The 13,138-nt window shown below is 52.1% G+C and overlaps 1 protein-coding gene across 1 annotated transcript; it reads left to right on the top strand.

Moving 5' to 3' along the window:
• Window positions 1-7,101: 7,101 nt before the first annotated feature.
• LOC149358387 (uncharacterized) lies at window positions 7,102-11,270 on the top strand. The gene has a single exon (XM_089568829.1). It carries the CDS (start codon window positions 7,382-7,384, stop codon window positions 10,763-10,765), a length of 3,384 nt encoding a protein of 1,127 aa, XP_089424955.1. The 5' UTR covers window positions 7,102-7,381; the 3' UTR covers window positions 10,766-11,270.
• Window positions 11,271-13,138: the final 1,868 nt, after the last annotated feature.

Below are 13,138 nucleotides of genomic sequence, written 5' to 3'. Positions count from 1 at the left end.
CGCCTGCATATCCTCCGTATCCCGGCCCACAGATGGACCCTCAGTCTATGGCTGCGGCCATGTATCCGCAGTACCCACAGTACCCGCCTTTCACGCATCCTTCTCATCCGCCACACCAGCCGCCGCCAATGTCACCGTACATGTACCCGCCGCCGCCTCAGGAGGACGCGCAGATAGAAGCCGACCTAGATCGGCCCCCTGCAGAGCCACGGATTATTGTCCCTACCAGGTACAAGAATGCGCTTCCCGAAGAACCTGGCGACATTCCGGACGAAGAAATGATGACCGTGCTGGGTGACAATGCATTCTACAGCAAGGAAACGTGGGAAACAAAGCCGTGCATGCCGCCGAATTACATGAATCAGTACCAGGCGTACCCGGTGATGGACGCCCCCGACAGAGAGTACGCTCTTCCGAAGTACAGACCACAGCCCAACGTTGATGTGGGCGTTGACGCCTCCTCAATGTACCCCACAGCCGTCACGGATACCGAGTTCGACCAAGAAAACGGTCGCGTCCTCGGCTTGGAGACAGGAATTCAAATCACAATCCCGTCAAAGCAAGCTAACGTTGCGACAGCAGTGGTTCCCGCTCCTGTGGCCGTTGAAGCACAGCAGGCAGTTGCAACCGTCACTGTGCCTGTTGTAGCCACGCCTGTTGCCGCCGCGCCAATAGTCACTGCGCCTGTTGCCGCAGCGCAGCAAATCCAGGCTACAACGACGACAATTTCTGCAACGGAAACCCCTTCTGTGGCGCCGCCCCCGCGCCGCCGCAGGTCTCGGAGGCCTCCAAGGTCCTCATCAAGGGAGAGATTTCGAAGGCGTCGTCGCTTCAGTGACTTGGATGAAGGCGACGATGACTCGGACTTCGTGCGGCCAAGGCGTCGCACACGGTCTCGGATGCGCTCTCGCTCTCGAACTCGAAGCAGGCCTCCACCGCGTGGTCGCCGGTTTCGTGATGATTTCAATGATGACTCTGACAGACCTGCCCCCAGAAGACGAAGGCAGAGGAGCAGGGTGACTCGACGGAATCGGGCTTCACGCACTGAAACAGCGGCTGAAGAAGTGCCCGGCATTCCTTTCTGGGACTGGATCTGCAAAAGCATCTGCAACCTGCTACCGTTTTCCAGGGATGGTAAAGGCAACAAAGTCAAACGAGGCGCTAACATACAGCGGCTTGTGGATGACGTGATGGCGACATCTCAAGAAGTGGTCCAAGCCAAGAGGAAGTTGCAGAGCAACAATGGCAGTGCGGAGGCGTCAGTGAGAAGCATGGGCGACTTAGAGAGCAAGTTGTGGAAGCTCATTGATCTGGAAGTGGACCTTGTGAATGAGCTAGCCCGCTACCGTTGGTCTGGCGACGTCCAAGATCCAAAAGCAGAGATGAAGCTTAACAGCGCAGAAGAAAAAATTTGGAGAGTCATCGGAGTTCAAACCAGGCTTGCACAAGACTTGGGGGACTGGAGAAAGACGTCTACAAGGTCTTTTCACAACTCTGGTATGGAAGCTCAGCAATGGCGCATGCCTTACGGAGGGGGTCCAGGGCAGTACGGAAATTTCGGCCCTCAAGGAAATTATGGTCCACCTGACAACATGAACCGTCCCGGAAGCTTCGGAAACCCTAGTATGTATCCCGGCCCTAGTAGTCGTGGAAGTATGGGCAATCAAGAAGGTTTTGCTAATCCCGGCACTCAGACGCCTGACAAAGGAGACAGTGAGGAGGCGTCCGAGTCTCCATCACCGTCGCCGTCGCCTCAATCAAAACCAAAGCGAAAAGCTTCGAAGAAATCCAAACGTTCCGGGCGCTCGTCTCGGCGTAAGAAGAAAGGTAAGCGTCAGTCGCCCGGATTACCAAGTCGCAGGTCCTCTAAGAACCGTAGCAAGTCACGCGGGCCATCTTCAAGCACTTCAAATACCAACACTTCGAACTTCACTACGGAGCCGACCTCGACTGAGAACTCGTCATCCAGCAACGCATCGACCAGCGCCGGGAGCGATCAGGACTCCGTGACCATCACGAATACCATCATCATTTCGAGCGAAATTGACGAAGAAGGTGACCCGGGGGCTAAGCCGTCGGCCGTCTCCTGGAAGTCTCCGAGCAAGGAATTCCTCTCTAGCATCGAGCGCTCGCACACTACGCCCGTCGAGTGGGAGACCAAGAAGAAGGGAAAGTACATTTACGTGAGGGCCAAGCCTTCAGGTGGCTCGCCGGTGCGCGAGACCAGACGCAGCGCCTCGTACGGGGGCCAGCGTTCAAGGAGACCGTCCGCTGGGCGCAGGGACAGCTTGGAGAGGTACGACCGGGGAGGTGGCAGAGACTACGCAGAAGACTCCAGGGGTCGCCGCTACTGTGACAAAGGCAGGACGTCACGCGGCAGACGCGGTTCACGCTCGCCTGATCGTTACACGAGAGGCGAGCGCGGGCCGGGATACGACATCACGGTGCACAGAGGACGTCGACGCCCCGACGATGACCCCTTGCTCTCTCTATCGGTGAAGACGTCGGACGGCACGGACAACACGTACAACCGGTGGGGCCCTCGCGGCGGTTACGGCGGCGAAGACCGAGGTGGGACGCCGAGGCGGCGCCGAAGGCGGTTCCGTTCTGTAGGGCCTGAACGCAGCCGCACAAGCTATCAGTCGAGAAGCCAGTGGTCTCTTTGAAGCCCTCAAGAAGGCTATTTCTTGGAACTGCTGCTCTTGTGTGCAAGGTGGACCATTCGCTCCTGGCCCACGTGCTACTTGCTCGTGTGAAGCATTTATTCTGAAAGCAATTTCGAGTCGAAATTAAATATTTATCTAGATGATCTGCAATCATGCGCGTGCGTACTCTGTATTCATAGTGTCAGCTTGCAACACTACCACAGAGTACTGACCAGCGTCAGAGTAGTAGAGTGTCGATCACACTTGCCTGAAGCGCTCGAGCAGTTTGCTGCTGTGCAAATTAAGTGAAATCATAGCTGGGGGTGAGGCGCTGGTGCATGTGCGGTTCACATGTCTATTAGGCTGGTCTCGAGCGCAAGTGTTATCAGTGAAAGTAGAATTCCGCGTTATTTCCGCCGCGCGACACCACTCGAACGCCCTCGACAAGTGTGATCGACTGTACACTAAACGCACAACTTATACAGTCCTTTCTTGAACTGAGGACACGTAAAGCACAGCCCTGGCTGTGACTCAATGTGCTTGTACATCTGAGGATTCGGGGTCACCGCTTAGTATCGCCGTGCGAGGAAGACATCCACGTCGACTATGGAACGCATTTTTTTAATGACCACCTTCATTTTTTTTCCAATGCTTTCTTATTAGAAAATGCAGATCCCTTACGTTTCTTTCATATATAGCAATGAGGGGAGCACATTCGCATATCAAAATGCGTGAGCCTACCGCGTACTGATTACTGTACTACGCCATGCAGAGCGAAGCCCTATAGCTTTCAAGAAGCTTTAGCGCTCGTTTTCAGCGAAAAATCCAGCGTTGTCCCGCCGATGTCCGCTATGAGGCGAAATTACGCGAAACTCCGCTACCGACTGGACCACATAGGTATGCTGACCGCTGGGATCAGCCTACCTGAAAGGGGTGATGTGGATGTGTTGAAGCAATTAGCGCTGGCTTAATTTAAGCTTAGAGATGTGCTGATGATCGAAGTGGACTGAGGGTGTAATAACTGATGAAATATTAATCAGAATAGTTGAGTCGGAGAAAGTAAATTGGCGGGTGTGTTTGAACTTGTAGTTTAGTGAAGCGCTAATTAATAAATGTAGTGAACTAAAGCAGTAATAATTTTTGAATAATTAAGAAAATCAGCGAGAAGTGTGTGCCCATAAAACATCGAGTTTAGTGATGTGCTGATTATTGGAGCGGAAGGTAGAGGCGTGCTGATCAGTGAGATAGTAATTAGAGTAATTAAATGGACTTAACAGTACATTGGTGTCACGCGACTGTGTGGGTGACGTTTCCTTGTAATGCCCTGGAAGGTCCGTGACATCGCGCGTGCAGTATCACGAGAATAAGTTTCGCCGGCGCACCATGCTACCTGCACTGGAAAGTTCCATGACGTCACGCGTGATGCCAGCCAGTTGCGCGGTAGATGTCGTGACGTGTTCGTGGCGTGTAGGTGGTGGTGGTGACAACTTTTTAATCAACTAAAGGAGAGTTTGCAGGCCAAAAATGGCCCCTTACATAGGTGGAGTCCTTAGTCCGGGACCCCGCTGAACGAGGCCGCTGCTCGCGCCCGTTGGACTAGAGCCCTTTGAGACTCCAGCCCCGAGCAGTTGAGCAGGGCTGCTTCCCATGCCTCTCGGGAAGGGGAAGGATTGGGGTGTACGCAGTGGCGGTCCCAGCGTTTGGTTCTAGGGGGGGCGGACTGACTTCCGTGTAAAGAAAAAAAAATAGAAAAAAAAAACGAATTTTTATTTACATTCTATTTGTAGAACAATTTTTGTGCACTTTGTTGTTGAAAAATCAATGGCGAACGATAAGATGTTATACCATAACTCATGCTTTGAAGGCTAACGGTTACGTGAACAATGTTCATATGTAATTCATATCTATTTATGATTTATGTATGAATACTGCTCAGCGGCTCTATGGAATCCTCACCAAGCATACTTAATTAACACCTTAGAAGCCATTCAAAACCGAGCAGCCCGTTTTATATCTTCAAATTACAATAGACACAACAGTATCACCAGGATTAAATCTGCACTTAACATCCAGCCACTACAACTCCGACGAAAAATCGCACGACTCTGCCTCTTTCATAATTTATACTACAATTTTCCTGATCTTCGTGACACATTATCACTAGCTCCCATCAGAACATCGCGCCGCCTGTTTAACCTCCTCAGCATTCAACGTATACATGGATCGACCTTGGCATTTAATAAATCTTTTCTTCCAACTGCAATAGAAAATTGGAACCTGCTACCCGACTACATTGCTAACGAGCGCGACGCTACTGAATTTCGACAGGCATTAATTAATCACTGTACTGAATAAAAGATATTGTCCATTTGTCTCAAACTTCACCCAGTTACACTTATTCTTTTTCTTGTTGTTGTTGTTGCCGCCTAATTCAGCCTTTCGCCCTTCATTATTGACCAACGTTATATTGTGATGTATCGTTTTCCATTTTATTGTATTGCATTATGTTTTGCTGTATTAACGTATTATTCTCAGTTGCATTTGCTTTGCCCCCCCCCCCCCCTTATGTAATGCCTCAACAGAGGCCTTTAAGGGTAAAATAAATTATGATGATGATGACGTAACCATTAACTTATATAATTCATATATATTTCGATTTAGGAAATATTCTAGCGACCTGCGTACTGTGCGATGGCAGTGCACGTTAAAGAACTCCAGCTGATCGAAATTGCCGGAGCCCTTCGTTACGGCATCTCTCATAGTCTTAGTCGCTTTGAGATGTTAAGCCCCTATAAAGCTCAAAAGTATCTTCTGGCGGGCTAGTTGGTCTGAATCGTTCATATTTAAAACTGCGCGAACAAAACAAGGACCGAGCAAGGACACAGTAACACACGCAAGAGCACACAACTGCGCTTGTGTGTGTTACTGTGTTCTTGCTCGGTCCTTGTTTTGTTCGCGCAGTTTTAAATATGAACCCTATAAAGCACACAAACAAACAGATATATTTATCTCACAATATTTCAAATTCAATGATAGTGCCAGTCATGAAGCGCAATAGTAACTGTGAGGTCACGGCAGGACCACGATACCTCGACAGTCACGTACGAATTGAACTCGTATAACTACCAACCTGTTATATAACTAATACTGTTGTAAGAGAGTATTAGCTTGCATGACTTACTATAGCAGTAGGAAACTGGTGTGAAAAATCTCAAATGTCTTTAAATATTGTTAAATGTAAGGTCATATGCGTTTCCATAGACGCTCCAACTTAATACCACATAGCTACTTTATCTGCAGTTCTCGTTTACATGCTACTAAAGCATACAAATATCTTGGATTGCACCTGTCTGACGATCTTCATCATGCCATTAGATTTGTTCATACCGATTATTCATCCTACATAAGTGTAACCGATCTTAAGAACCGATCCAGCTTGACATTATTAAAGCACCGTCGAAAACTAGCCAGTTTAGCCCTTTTTCAACGTTTCTACTATTCATTCTCGTTAAGCTCCATGTTAAGCTTCCCTGTTTTCAGCTCGTCACAAAAACAGACAACAGTTGTCATACCCTTGCCCCAAAACACAAACATATGCGCAGTCTTTCTTCATCCGAATAGTAAAAGATTGGAACGGCCTTCCCAATGCCGCTGTAATAAAAGAAGAAACGCTTGCATTCAAAGATAAGCTTAAATCTTTAGACACATTTTAGGTTTTCGTGTACCTTTCCCCTCTAACGCTGACCTATTGCACTTTGTCTTACTATGCGGTTTTTACTGTTTTGTAATCCGTTATTGAATTCTTACCCACCGTTCAGCGCTTCTTCCTGTTTTTTATTCATGTCTTGTTTTTTTCTTTTGTATTCGAAAGCATTGGAGCGTTGTGCATTTTGATTTTCTGAGCTATTTGCCTGTTTCATTTGTATTTTGAACCTTGTTGTTGGCATTGTACAGAATATGTTCGTTTTTTGTTAATATTTCTGTAAACCCCACCTCTCATGTAATGCCCCTTGTCTGGGGTCATTGAGGTACTAAAATAAATAAATCAATAAATCTGTAGAACGTAGAATTGAGTGAAATAAGGCAGCTAACACGGTGAACGTACACAGTAGGGGACTACTTGGTGCTTAGTTAGTTAGTTTAGTTTAGGGGGTTTAACGTCCCAAAGCGACTGAGAGACGCCGTAGTGGAGGGCTCCGGAAATTTCGACCACCTGGGGTTCTTTAACGTGCACTGACATCGCACAGTACACGGGCCTCGAATTTCTCCTGCATCACAGAAGAAAAAGCTTCACTTTTCGCCCAACGAGAGCCCGAAAACGAACATTCGGGAAAGTGTGCAAAGGCTTTTGGAAGGGGCGACCGCCACTGGGAGTACGGTCACTTCGGTTTGCATCTTCCTCTATGCAAGCCATACGCACGTGCATAGGGCCAGTCTCGTATTCCTCTCTTTCTTCTGTTAGCTTTCGCAGCACCGGCAGCATCGACAACAACAGGAAGCGCCGCTGGCTGCTCTTCCGTCCCCGCTTGGCGAGCCGCCGCCAGCGTGCGGTCCTGCTCGAGGACCCATCGCCGTCCTGGCGTCGACCACGCCCTCAGTCGAAGCCCGGGCGCGCGTACCAAATCTGACCGTGAGCGCAGTTCCTGCCGAATGTCTGGCCTCGCCGTGACCGGGGCCGAACCACAGAGGCGAGCATGAGCTTCGTCCACAGCGCAGCTCCGCCGTAAAAGAGAAGCATGCCGCCCAGGCCTCCGCCCCGGGCCCGGGGTCCACCGCCTCGCGGTGCCTCGCCCCGGGGCCCGCCGCCGCGGGGCGCCAGCCCCGGTCGGGGCACACCGGGTCGGGCGTCACCCGGAAGGGGTGCCGCAACCCCGCCAGCCGGCGAGACTCCCCCAGCACCCCCGCCCCCACCGCCGCCGCCACCGGAGCCGCCCGTGAGCGAGCAGAAGAAGATGTTCCAGGACCTGATGGCCAAGAAGCTGACCGAGTGGGACCACATGATGGATGCGACGAAGCACGACGAGCGAACCCAGAGTTTCGACCTATTCCGCAAGCTAAGCGACGATGAGGTTGACCTCGCCAACCGGACGATCTCCAAGAACAGGCTGAAGGAATTCATCGACCTCAAGATCCAGTACTTCGACCAGCTGGCCACCGACACGAATCAGAAGAACAGGGTAGAGAACTTGAAAAAATTCCAGCAGGTCTGCGAAAGCGAGATGGCACTAGCAAAAGCTGTCGGACCCAAGCACGTGCTGATAGAAGAGCATGAAGCGGAGTCCGCACTTGCAAAGAAAAAGAAGGAAGATGAGATGGAGGAAGAAAAGAAGAAAAAGGAGAAAGCTGAGGAAGAAAAAAAGCCGGCTAAAGAAGCACCAAAGGAGCCTGACACCCAAGCTCAAGGCATGCACGGAATGATGCCTGGTATGATGCCGGGCACTGCGCAGGGAATGATGCCCGGAATGATGTCCGGAATGATGCCCGGAATGATGCCCGGAACGATGCCCGGAACGATGCCTGGAATGATGCCGGGAATGATGCCAGGAATGATGCCAGGCACAAGGCCAGGAATGCCTCGTATGATGCCGGGAATGGGGCCCAGCGGTATGCACCCGGCCATGGCGCAGGAACAAATGCGAGCTATGCTGAGTCGTATGGCGCAACCCGCCATGCCTCAGGCACAGATGAGGGCGATGATGAGCGGGATGACGCCAGGGGAACAAGCGGCATCTATGAACAGGATGTTCACCATGCAACAACGTTACGATGCACCGACGGGTGCGCAAATGATTGGCATGCAGAACACCATGGCTCAAGCGCAATACCCCCAAATGCCTCCCATGGGAACTGAGCAAGATCATCTCACAATGGAGGACTTCGCGGCGCTTTCGATGGCTGACGGCAGCGCACAGTTCAGCAACACAGCTGGACAATTCCCGAGCGCCGGACCTTCCATCCCGTCCAGGCCATCAGCGACGGACTTAAAAGTGGAGAAGGAAGAGAAGACGAAGAGTTCTGAAGCGTCGAAAGCGCCTCCGGTGTCCGACATTGACCAGAAGCTAAAGTTACTCACTCAACTTGAATCGGCTAGGGGTGTTCTGCAGAACCATCCGACTGGTTCGAGCACGAGTATGGCCGAAGAAGTCAGGAATCGGCTGCGCAAGATTAACCGCTTGCAGATGAAAGTCATCGACGAGATACTGGGAAGCAAGGCCGACTTGACCTCAGACATTGTGTCGGACCTTCGGCCTGAGAGACCTGAACGGGAAAAGCTTGATTTCCGAAAAGAGGCCGACGTCGATGTGAAGGAAAGAAGACAGAAGAAAGGCAAATCGTTTAAGGAGCCGAAGAAAATTATAGTGGAGCTACCCGAGTACAGCGAGGCCAACACGCACGTTGTGACCGCTTCGATATCTCGCGTCGACGGTCCGCGCCAGGGGATGTGCACGGGGGCGACCGATCTATGCCCCATTCCGGAAGAGTCGCGTCCCGAAGTCCTTTGGGAGAGGCCAATGTCGGATACGAGGGCGTCTGACATTATGCGCCCCATGGGTCCTCCCGAAGAAGACTACGACTACATGGATTACGGACCGCCAGATATGGGGCGTCCTCATATCCACTACGAGCAGCATTTGGATGTGTACCGTGATAACGTCCCGCACTATCATGAAGACATGATGCAGCAGCCACCACCACCACCTGCTGCTGCTGCACCTGCACCTCCTCAGGACGCCTACTATCCGCAGCCTGCATTTTCCGCGCCGACTTACTCAGTCCTACAGTCACAGTGCTTCACGCAGCCACCCTGCTTGCCTCTGGAGTTCGATATCATCGCTACGGGCAACTTCAGCTTTACTCGCGATGTAAACGACGTGGGCGTCGAGGCGGATGACGCGCTTCTAGATGAGCCGTACGACGACGACGATGATGGCGACGACATGTTGGCACTGCCGCCACCTCCCCGCAGAAAACCCAAGATGGTCTCGCAAACAACCATCATAGTGAATAAACCGGAAAAGGCAGTGAACACCGAAATTGTCCTGCCAGTGGAAGAAGAGGTGCAGGAGCAGCCGCAGGAAGTGCAGGTGCAGCAGGCGCAGCCGCAGGTACAGGTGCAAGCGCAACGAGTTTCCGTCCAGCAAGGAGAATCTCCGACAGTGCAAACGGGTGCAGTACAAATGACAGCGGCGCCGGCACAATCAGCACCGCCGCCACCTCCGGCGCCATTGGCGATGCCGTTGCCGTCGGCTCAGGTTCAGGTGCAATCAGTGGAAGTGAAGCAGAGCTCTTCGAGCGACACCCGGTTCGCCAAAAGCTGTGAGGAGAGCCTGCAGAGGATCGCGGACTCCGTCGACGACATCCTTCATTCACTCAGCTCCCTGTCGTCGGATTACGCCCAGGGAGGAGGACGTCGCCGCGATCGCTACCCTGACGAGTTCGACGACGAGGATGACTACTACGACGATGAGGACGACTTCTCGGACTCTGACGACCCTCCACCTCGCCGTCAGGAAGGACGGTCGAGGCAGTCCAGGAGGCGACGCAGCAGCCCTGGGAACAAACAGGGTGCATCGCTTTGGGGCTGGCTGTGTCAAAGCGTCCGCAGCATGAGGGACAATTCGCCGTCCATGGGGAACCCCAACAGCGGCCAGATCGTCATGGTGGCGAATCGGATCCGGGAGCTCGTGCAGAGGGTCATCCAGGCGTCCAACGAGGTCATCGCTGCTCGCACGGCGATACAGCAGGGTGGGATGCAGGGCCAGATCGCAATGCAAAACGTGTTTTCGGCTGAGAGCAAGCTGTGGGAATTGATAAACCTAGAAAATCAGCTGGCAAATGAGCTGGCCCAGTACCGGATGCTCGACACCACCGCGGATAAGGCATACTTCGACAGCCTCACGCAAGCGGAAGATAAAATCAGGCGTCTCATTCAGGTCGAGACTCAGCTCGCGAACGAAATTGGAGCTTGGCGCCAGCTGTCGCAACAGGTCCCTCAATCGACGAGCTACACGCGCACGACTATGTACAAAGTGCCTAGAAACGCTTACAGCACTTCCACCTCCGCTACTCCTACGGGACTTCTGTCACCCTCTTCAAGTTCCACGGGCTACACGTCGTGAACTGGTCGCAGCTGTGGTTCTCTCACGGTCATTTTCTTCAGTGTGGCAGCACCGCGCGTGATTTCCCACCACGAGAAGGAACTCGGGCCAGTGAATCGCTCCATAGTGAAGAAACTAAATGATAAATCTTGCAATCATGGGTTTCAGTGTCCCTCCGTGTAGGACCGCCTGCCCACGAGCGATTGCAGCGGCACATAATTTCTCATTTTTGTTTCGCCTATCTGGAGGTGACCTAAATTGTGCACCGCATACTGTATACATGAAAGATCAATGACTCTTCTAATGCTGCACTCCTTCCTCGGTAATTTGATGCAGAACTTATGGAGGTCTTCGCGAGTGGCTATAAATTGTTCCTGATCGTAGCACGGTGGCAAAACAATGTTTTCCAGAATGTGCAAATGTTACGTATGCTTGGTCCCACACATATGCAATGACAAGATAGTTTTCTTACTGATGGCGGCAATGGGATGCTTAGCTCTTCTTTACTAAACAGGAACACGAAGGCGCCAAGCTACCATATGCGTTTAGGTTACTTACTGGCTTTTGCTGGCGCCGCCCAGTTATAGGCACCGAAGCCGAACGTCACATGGAGAGTGCGATCCAGAGATGGAGGAAAGCGCGAAAAGAACGCTAGGCGTAATTCGTGAGGGAAGGAGCGCAAGAGCACTGCAGAAGGCGCGTTCAAGGACGCGAGCGTCAGCACGATAATAAAGTCTGCTGCTTATGCTGAGTGAAATCTGCACATGGCGCACCGAGCGAAGCGTGTTTGCTCACTAGAAGTTGAGTTTAAGCGCAGATGTGCCGGAAGGGCCAGCGGCAGTGTCGTGAGAAGCGGACATATGGAAGACTTTGCAACATGAGCACCAAATTCGGCCGCTTGTTGTAAAGCATGCGTGAAGAATCGGGTCGTATAGTTCAGCAAAATATGCTCTCGCACATGGCCTCGCCCGCGATATCTCTTACCGGCCCCAGTGATTCCATGGTCAAGCCCATCGCGACGGTGGACGAGGGGTCATCGAGAAGACCGTCGAGGTATACACGTATACAGGCGTATGCAATCGCACCTAACTATACTTACTCGGTTGTATCGGTCCCTCACGATCCGAGAAACTCGCGTATGCCGCACAATTCAATTCCAATGACTCCTAAACCCCCCAAGCTATACCCATTGTGGGGTTTACTGGCACGGTTCGGGCCCTGCACTCAGGGCCAACGCCACTCCGCTAGCTCGACCACACCTGTGGCCGCGAAGAACAACACCTCCGAGGAATAAGCCCGCAGGCGAGAGCTTTAATTGGGATCTCCCAATGGTTTTCCTCGGTCGCGCGCAGGCAGCAGCGGCAGGCAACAGGCACAGGACACAGGCACAGGAGACAGGCACAGAGCAGTTCGGGTCACCTGGGCCGCCGCTGGTCTCGCGTCCGCTCTCTCTCAGGGCTCGCTGTCAACTCTCCATCAGACTGTGCCCGTGCGCGCGGCCCGCGCGGCCGCCGAAACCGAGAGGGCTGGGTAAGGAGGGCTGCCCACGTGACGACGCGTAGTCGCGGGCGCCTCCCCTCCGCTCCATGTCGGGAGCCGCCAGAGGAAGAGCCGTGGTAGGCCACGAGAGAGAGAAGGGTGCATCCGGCGGGCGAGGGGCAACATGAATCCCCTCACCATGCAAACTTATGCAGCACCTCCAGAGCACTAACTGCCCTCCTTCCTACGGCGACATGGAACGCTGTCTCTTCTCTTGTCCCGTCGCTCTCACCTCCTCCCACTATTCCCATTCTCCTCCCCCGACCGGGTCATAGGTTATGGTTGGCGGACTCCAACCATGACCTACAGTGGTCGGTCTCGCCGTCGATATCCTAGGCGTCTAGATTAAGACAGCCAATGAAAGTGTTTTTCTCATCCTCAGTGCTGGGATCGGGATCCTATTAGTTGTTCTGTCTGCAATTAAATACCTGGTTCGCCCTCATATATCAACCACGACCTCTACACCATAGCACATACCCACGCAGAAGTATCGCTCAGGGCGCCAGTAGAATATAATCGCTATCATGTTGCTGTTGTTGACTCAAAAACGAGGGCACAACCCACGATGGGTCCTCCAGGGTTTTGCCAGGGTTTGCTGCAGATCCAAACAGGAAAAAAACTGATCCAGGTTTATCTCAAGCGGCTCTTAAATATAAATAGAGGAATCTGAGAAAAAAATCAAATTTTGAGAGATCTTGAGAAAATTAGAATGAAAATCGAGGAAACAGAGCGGTGTGAGCCGAATAACTAAATTTAAAAGCAATAATCAGAAACAAAATAATTTTGAGAGCGCTATACCATGTTTTCTGCAATCGACATCACGACGTTTACTTTTTCAGCTCCCATGTCTATGCT

Source organism: Amblyomma mixtum, chromosome 2 (assembly GCF_055824585.1).
Source record: "Amblyomma mixtum isolate Tamu chromosome 2, ASM5582458v1, whole genome shotgun sequence".
NCBI lineage: Eukaryota > Metazoa > Arthropoda > Arachnida > Ixodida > Ixodidae > Amblyomma > Amblyomma mixtum.
This window is presented reverse-complemented; position numbering and strand designations above follow the sequence as displayed.

Excerpts from the sequence above, each read along its gene's own strand:
- LOC149358387 (XM_089568829.1), top strand. The coding sequence starts at position 7,382 with ATGCCGCCCAGGCCTCCGCCCCGGGCCCGGGGTCCACCGCCTCGCGGT.